The 8,450-nt window shown below is 37.8% G+C and overlaps 1 protein-coding gene across 1 annotated transcript in view; it reads right to left on the reverse strand.

Annotated features, from left to right (window-relative positions):
* The window catches only part of LOC145895919 (uncharacterized), a 52,110-nt gene extending 50,796 nt beyond the window's left edge, over positions 1 to 1,314 (reverse strand). The window contains exons 1-2 of the mRNA XM_082984696.1: positions 1,282 to 1,314; positions 1,002 to 1,234 (exon numbers count right to left, since the gene is read on the reverse strand). Of these exons, the coding sequence (XP_082840822.1) occupies positions 1,002 to 1,234; positions 1,282 to 1,314 (266 nt within the window). The remainder of the gene's footprint in view (positions 1 to 1,001; positions 1,235 to 1,281) is intronic.
* Between the last annotated feature and the right edge of the window lie 7,136 nt (positions 1,315 to 8,450).

Raw genomic sequence — 8,450 nt, forward strand, 5'->3', positions numbered from 1 at the left:
GTCATTCGAAATTACTGTCTTGCATATAATTTGCGAACAACGGAACTATGGAAATTGGACAAACAAATGTGTACTGCAATATGCATGTGTAGTTTTGGGTACGTGGAAGGCGTGTGACGCGCTAATTGACCAGAAATCTGGCGACAAAAATAAGAATTAATTTGTAAACTGGCAGTTCTCATCTGGTGGCAAACGTTGAGGTGTGCTTGTGTGATTAGGTGTAAAGAACCTGATTTGTGCAGTGGGTCGCACTTTATTCTTTGATCTTCGTCCTTTTGACATTAGACGCTTCTAAATTTTATTCATGTTGACGTCATTTTATTTAATTATGAAAATATCCGCCTCTGTAGTTCGGCTCCCAACTTTTGTTTTGACGGTGAGCCGTTAGTGCAGGGTGAACTGAGCATTTACCATAGTTGGGGTTGGGAAATTAAGCGCTAAAAAAAGGGGAAAATGTCTTCCTAAATCGGTTCTAAAACTTCCATACCCGCCCTCCCAATAACTTTAGTCCGAAATCGGGTTCGCTGAATTAATTTCAGTCACAATAGTGACATGCACGTAATCAAAACATCTTTGCCACAGGACACAAAACTTTAAATATTGTTAACATGTGTTTACCTTCTCCTTCTTAACGAACAATGGTTGTTTGTTTTCGCAATAAAACCTTCCGTCCTTTGTGCAGTTTAATTCGTCACTTTGGTCATCGCAGTTAATTGTGAAGTCACAAACCTCCGATTCGTTGACAGAAATCTGTGGCCAAAGTCGGTAAAATACTTAAACCGTCTTTGTGGTTAACTGTGTGCGAAAGATTCAACAAAGGGCATTATGACAAACAATACTGAACAACAGACACCGATACCTATCTGCTTTTATAGTTAAAATGCAGCTTTGAAGTTATTTTACTCTAACTTTCGGTGTCTTTGATTTTTAGTGGTTTAAGAAATAACTTTACTTTGGCTCCATTTAACGCTGGACAGTAGAAACTTCCTTCCTTTGTGCACAATTCTTCTGGATATTCGTCACTTTCATCCCAGCAATCGATGAAACCGTCGCATACTTTGGACATAGGAATATTGACAAGTCCGTCTTTTGTGACGCAGTGTTTCCGATGTTTGCAAAGTTGAGGATCTTCATCGTGGTCGAAGTATCGACGTGTGTTAGGAGTGTAGATCCAACCAATGCAATCCCACCTCCCATCGCACAGTTGTTTGTTGTCGAACTCTAACACTCCATCCTGTGTAAAACACATCACGTGGTTCCGGGTATAGGACAGGTACAAACGTCCAACGACACATCGACTGCAACAGACGTCATGACAGCAAACTTTCGAGACTTTTATACCTGGGATTGTGATCACCATGTGATTGTCATGCATTACAAGATGTTTATTTTTAAAGTTTTGTTAAAGTTTTTACATCAACCAGGTAAAAAACAAAGAAAATAAGCAAAATAAGCTTCACGAACAAATACAATTTGTGACGAAAGCGAGAATTAACTCTTAAACGTGTGGAATGTGACGACGAAATTGACTTTTCAGGCTACTCCTCTTCTAAACTCTTGTTGCAAAGGTTTCGTATTTATGGCCGCATTTTACAATATTCTATCCGCCGTGGTCGCCGCACTTTGAGCACACACAACAGGGATATATCTTCTGTTAGTTTTTGTGCCAATTTTTAAAAATGTAGGTATCACAAATCAGTACTACATGACATATTGTGTGGTTTAGTGCATCCCAAATACTACATAAATTCCACGCATGTCAACGTTGCACAGGAATTGTCTGGGGAACGTATTTTTTTTTCGTTAAGTTTTAGGATTTCTAAATAAGTATTATCACGTATAAATGAAGTCTTGTTCCAATTTAAAAAAAATAAAACTTTGCAATATTTTTTTCTACGTTTCAGAATGAGCAATTTTGCATGCGAAGTTAGTTTTACTCGCCACCACATCCCATAGTTGGTTTTAAACAATGGGATGGAATTCCAATCTCCGAGCTTTAGAGATTTAAGAACATTACAAACAGTTAACAAATGTGCAATGTGTCAAAGAGAGCGAACAATCTTCCATGATGATAAGGAATCAGACTGAAATATCTAAGAGGTTATAACTCGCGATAAAAGTATTCAAACAATTCCGCAACAATGTTACGGGGATCTTTGTCGGCTACGACGGTGAAGTTCGGTATTACGAAGTGACTCAACCTCATGAGACACCGGGTTCGTACATCGTCCGTGAAGATAATGGCCAATTGAGATGCGGCGGAAGTCATATCCACCATAGAGCAGGCGAATGCAACGCGCTTTGGAGGAATTAGTTGAACCCTGTGTTTTGTAGCAAAGAAGTAGGTGTAGTGTGGTTATTGTGTATGATGTCACTGAATGTTGCCCAGCAGTATATAACAACGTCTGTACAACGTAATCTTTCTACAAGCACTTGTAACATACGTTACAGAAACCAGTGCTTGAATTGCGTAATGTTTTGCGTGCAGCTTTGCACATGTACTGCATAATCCCATAATGTAACCCAAATGATTTAGCCATCGAATATTCTCGAGTAAACTGATTCATTCAACATCCTGTTTACCACATAAAATGTTCTCCTATGCTTAGGTCACATCACACCTATGTTCTTGTGTTATATTACTTCGAGCGGTTCGTGATATCACGTGACATTATTGACCAATCAGCTCTCAGTATGGAGAGCTTTAAAAAGTCCAGTTTAGACCGGTAAATTCATTCTATTTGATTCTATTTGATTCTACTTGTTCTATCGTATTACTGTTACACTGCTATTATTACGGAGATTCTACAAGCTATTCGACGGCTTGGGATTTATTCCCACAGCCTGATAATAAACTGTTTATTCGGATACAACGGTTTGCTGGTGAGAACGAGGCAGAAGCAGATTTAACAATCGAAGTGACCCAATAACCGCTCAGGCCATCGGGACACTGTTAAATATCTCTGAGACCCTTAGAGTTATTTATACACTTAAACTTCTGCGCAGTGTGAAGTTCTTTGATCATATAAGAATGAAGCATCTTATTAAACAATATTTCCATTGTTTTTCGTGGATTAGTTCGCTTTGAAACGAACAAGTGAAATGCAAAACCACAACATTGGTTGTAACTCGCATCATGTCTCTGATTGTTGGTTTGTTCCACAGTAGTTTAGAAAACTACAGAAACCAAACCATTGAGGTAACAAATATTTACGTTTGACGAAATAAGTCAAAATCTTTGTAAGTTCGTGTAATAATTGCGTTCGACTGCGTAAACATTGTTGTAAACTTTTGTTTAAACTGGAGTTTGTACAGCAAGTAGTTAAGTACATTGTGTTGGTATGAACCTACAAATGTACGTAAACATCTAAACCATTTTCATTACGTTTGGTAAACTTATTTCCGACCAAACAATAACTTACTTGACACATCCAACTCCCCTGTATGCCGTTGGTTGTTGCGGTTGTGGTTGTTGAGCTGTTGTTCTTCACTTTCTCATCAACACTGGAAATATTTGAATGTTTCGCGTTTATTTATTATAATTAAAAACTCCAATTGAATGCAGATGAGATTTACTTGCGATTTATGTAGTAACTAAACAAACCTTTTTTAAACCCATATATGGGAATTCAGCTCAAAACTGACCCAAAATTACGAAAAGAAGTTTAACCTCCAAACACCTGCTGCACTTCACTAAAGCAAAAATGCCTCAAACTGGATTTGTTACAACATCTTGTCATAACATCAATAGTATGTCAAGAAATATAAACAATACCGAAGATTCGCTTTATCCTATAATTGGTTTTCAAAACAGGGTAGCTGAGGAACAGACAAACAAATTGAAACCACTTTAACCCAACAACAAAAACTGTCAATTTAGTATTATGCAAATTTCCTATGATTGGTCGCCCAATAGTAAAACACTGTTGCGTCATAAAGGTTGCTTGCTTGTAGTGCCCAGATATGCGATAATTTGCATTTAAAGTCTTTTTCGACTGCAATACTTTGTATTCAAGGTCTAAAACGTCTTTATGATGTCATGACAGTAAAGGAATGGGTATTTTCCTGCATTGGCGAAACACATCCTTAACACCTGCATTAGTTTACGAATCATGCCAATGAAAACAAGTCATGTAGTATTTACAGACCCTTACCACACCTTACACTATTGCAACTAATGCCTTATCACTTACTAATGAAACTTGCCACAATCTTTGGTTTTCCCAGTTTGACAAAAACAGTCGTCACTTTTATCGGGACAGTCGATGACGTCATCACACACACTTGACCTTGAGATGGTCATAGGGTCATTTGTACATTGGAAGCATGAACGATGATTAAAGGTCCCCAAACTTCGAATGTCTCTGCAAATGACACCAGTCAATTCTATCTTATCTCAGCGAAAGGAATTTTCAACCAACCACAACAGTTTACAAATACCTGGCGTCTCCATTCTCCGAGGTGTAACACAAATCAGATTTATCATCACAATCGGCAATGCCGTCCCATAGAAACATCTGCGGAAGATCGCAATTCCTGCCATTCCGAACACATTTGAATCCATGTCCATTATTCCAGTGTTGGAAAGCTGGACAGTCATTGCAAGGATCGCCATCACAAACAGTCGAACGTTTCCAACAATCTGAATTCGGACACTGGAAGTGGGAGGGACAGAGGTACTCACATGGTGAATTCCCCAGACAATGAGCAAGCTTGTCGCAGATTTCATTTTTTGAGATACAGGAAATGTTGGCTTGATACAATGTGTTGTAACAGACTCCATTATTGTCGAAACAATTACAACGTGGTTTTGAACTAAATAAGATTAATACATTATTTGCATCAACAAAATAAAAGGTCTTTTCAAAACTACAAAAATACCCTATATTGTTATTGTTGCTCTGCCGAGGGAATTTCCTATTGCAACTGGCTTCATCACTCATATCAGGACAATCTATGACGTCATTACAAACACTTGACCTTGAAATGATCATAGGGTAATTTGTACATTGGAAACACAGTCGTTCGTTCAGGGATGAAGAAGTACGAATATCTCTACAATAACAAATTTGTTTATGGATGCCATATTTTGCCACAAGCAAGCAGTTAAGGCTGTTCATTTTATTATTTATAACCATTAATATTGACAATAAAGTTCATATGACTAAAATTATTTTTAACTCTGCAAACGTTTCGTTTTCACTGCAATAGGAAGAATGATGCCCGTAAACACACCTATCCAATGGCGTTGAAAAGAAAATGTAATGTATCGTAAGAACAGGAGCACAGAGGGATAGTTGAGTCTGGGTCAATGCTGGCAAGTACGCATATGCAAAACACAATCAAAAACGAAATACCTGACATCTCCATTCTCCGAGGTGTAACACAAATCAGATTTATCATCACAATCAGAAATGCCGTCCCATAGAAACATTTGCGGAAGATTGCAATTCCTGCCATTCCGAACACATTTAAATCCATGTCCATTATTCCAGTGTTGGAAAGCTGGACAGTCATTGCAAGGATCGCCATCACAAACAGTCGAACGTTTCCAACAACCTGAATTCGGACACTGGAAGTGGGAGGGGCAGATGTCACACAGCGTTTTTCCAACACATTGGATCTCTCCTTTGCAAAACTCCTTCACTCTTAGGGCGCATACTTTATTTGAATCCCAGAAATCAAACGTGTTGTCGCAACTGTAACAAAAGTAATGTATTACGTCATATAACATTAGTTTCGCGACATATCGCGTTTGTAAATGTTGAAACATGAAGAGCCGTCAAAACTAATATTCTGTAAATGTTGTAGGTTTGGTTTCAAACAAATCAGAATAAGGCCAAACTATCAATGCATGACTGGGTATGCAGAGGTTGGAAGTTGATGTGTGAATAACAACACAACCTACAACCAACAACTTTATAATAACAAAACATACAGAGGTTGAAAAATACAGATAAAACAAAATAAAAATATACAAAACAAGTATTTGCAATTATAAGACCTTGACCAACAAACTTGTACCAAATGCTGCCAACTCGTTTCCATTGTAACCACAGTGAATGTTTATGACATCATAAGAAGTGGATAGCAACGGGGTTAACTTAAAGCACATGTGTTATAGGCGTCACATCACGTCATGAGCATTGTGAAGGAAGTTATTTTAAGCTTGCAGATATTTGTAAATATGTATTTACCATAGTAACTGTTGATAAAGCACAAGCTGTCGACTTCTAGCACGAACTTCACGGCTGTCATAGGGAGTTATGAGAGTATGAATTTGCGAAAACAACTGTCTGTGTTTTTGCATGGCAAAAAATCTTGGTTTAGTTATTCTAACACGTACGTTATGGCAAGTTCGCTATTTAGGTGACAGTTTTGTCATGTTTAAAAACTAATTATCAGGCCTTTTCAAAAAGAGCATTGAGCGACACTTAAGGAATTTGTCGGAAAGTATTTGACACCATTTTCCAAAGGGGGCGAACTTTGAATCCAAAATCCATTTGCACCAAATGTCGAAGAACTAACGCATGTAGAATTGGTGAAAATCTGGATTCTATCACATTCTATCAAAAGTGCGGACGGAATCAACAAAATGTTTCGTAATCGTTTCCTTGACGAAGTTTTTTTAACCTTTCGGAAAATCCTGGCAATTTAAAATCTTCGCTCTTTTTTGGATCTTCAAGTTTTAAGCATTTCTGGACTATGTCCAATTGTTGCGTTTATTTTAATACTAAGGCCCGCGTACCTTCTATGACGTAACACAACATGTTTGTCGCTCCCACACGATTACCTTCAGTTGTATCTTAAAGATGTGGTCGTTTTAAGCTATATTTTTGTTTTTTATTTATTTGCAATTTGTGTTGCATTCATTTTTGTTGAAATGAATGCAACACAAATTTCCGTGTTGCATTCATTTCAACAAAAGCCTAACCGGACAATTACATCTAGATTCAGTCAAACTATAAGGTAAACTGGATAAGAAACAATTAGTCAATGCTTGCTGCGTCAGAAAAATAGCATTTAGGGCGAGAACCTAAAAAGCCTGGGAGATTTACACCTTTGTGTTGTTTACGACATTATTCAATGATTTTAAGGCTAGTATTTGAACGGAGCCAGGGGAAATGAGATGGTGATGTGAAATGTTGTTTCACCAAAGAAAGTTTCACCTCAATCAGGGACATTTTACACTTTAATAAAAACCTACAAAGCATATCCAGATTGAATCGTGGTGTTCAGCCTTCCATGTTCTTTTATGATTTTGTATACCTTGTGTCCGGCAACGACTTTGAACGCATGCGGAGGGCGCCTCTAGCGTTCCTTTATTTTAAATGTGTTTTTTGTTGCTATGAATTTTTTCTGAGTGGTTGTTCCGCAATCTTCATTTGTATTAAAATAATACAATTACCTTGAGGAAGCCTTGTTGAATAACAGGCGAAACGTCGGTGAATAAAGTTACGTTTTATCTTTGCCAGAAGTACAGATTATGCCTGGCAGCAACAAAAACATCATAAAATAATACAAGAAACAACATATCTCAACATGTGGGTTTTTGAAACTGCTTGGGTGTTTTACGCTCGACCATTACTTCTTGGACATCTCAGCTAACACGAATGTAGGGAACATATTGAAGTGTTTTCACCTGATGTAAGGACTGGTTGGGTTTTCAGGATAAGTGGTAAAGTTGGCGGGTTTCTCATCACTTCCGTCCCTGCAATCGGTACTAACCGAATCATCATCACAAAACCACATAGCCCCCACCTCCCTCCCACCATCGCAAGTGAACACTGCATAAAACACATGAACATTAATCGATTTAAAATCATTCAGCAACATTTAAAAACCCAAGTATATGATATTTAAAATTTAAATTTAGTGAAAAACTAAAAAAAGTCTTTGTCTTAGAACCCGAGGGCTTTTCTTGCTCTTCAGCTAATAATCGTAAAACAATCCATGGTTGTTTGTGATTAACTCCTGTTTGTATGTAATAACCAAACCTATCTTTAGGACACCCCCAATACAAAGTGGAATAACAACAAATATCCCTAGCTGAAGTTCGTCTGCAACCTGTGTTCGTTGTTGCGTGAATGAAACGTGAGAAATCAATAACTTGTTTTGTTTTATGTAAATTAATCGAATATTCTGTTCTTCCCGCACGAACCGATAACAAATGCCTCCAGGATCGGTGGAAATTCCAGGTTTAAAGCTGGTGGATTTTGCCCTCGTTCGCCAGACTTGGAACACACGGTTATTCCCCAGAACTATGAGGCCATTTATGCATCATGATTATTGTTCGTGTGCACATAGAAATTCTCGTGCAAAATTTATTTGATTTTACTTGTAGAGATCAGTGCCGCAGTCCAAAGCTGCATGATTCCAAGTTTTCTCACCCGAACCTTATTTTAATAGATTAAGAGAGATTATCATTGGGTCACCCTTAAACGGTAGCT

Source organism: Ascidia mentula, chromosome 3 (assembly GCF_947561715.1).
Source record: "Ascidia mentula chromosome 3, kaAscMent1.1, whole genome shotgun sequence".
NCBI lineage: Eukaryota > Metazoa > Chordata > Ascidiacea > Phlebobranchia > Ascidiidae > Ascidia > Ascidia mentula.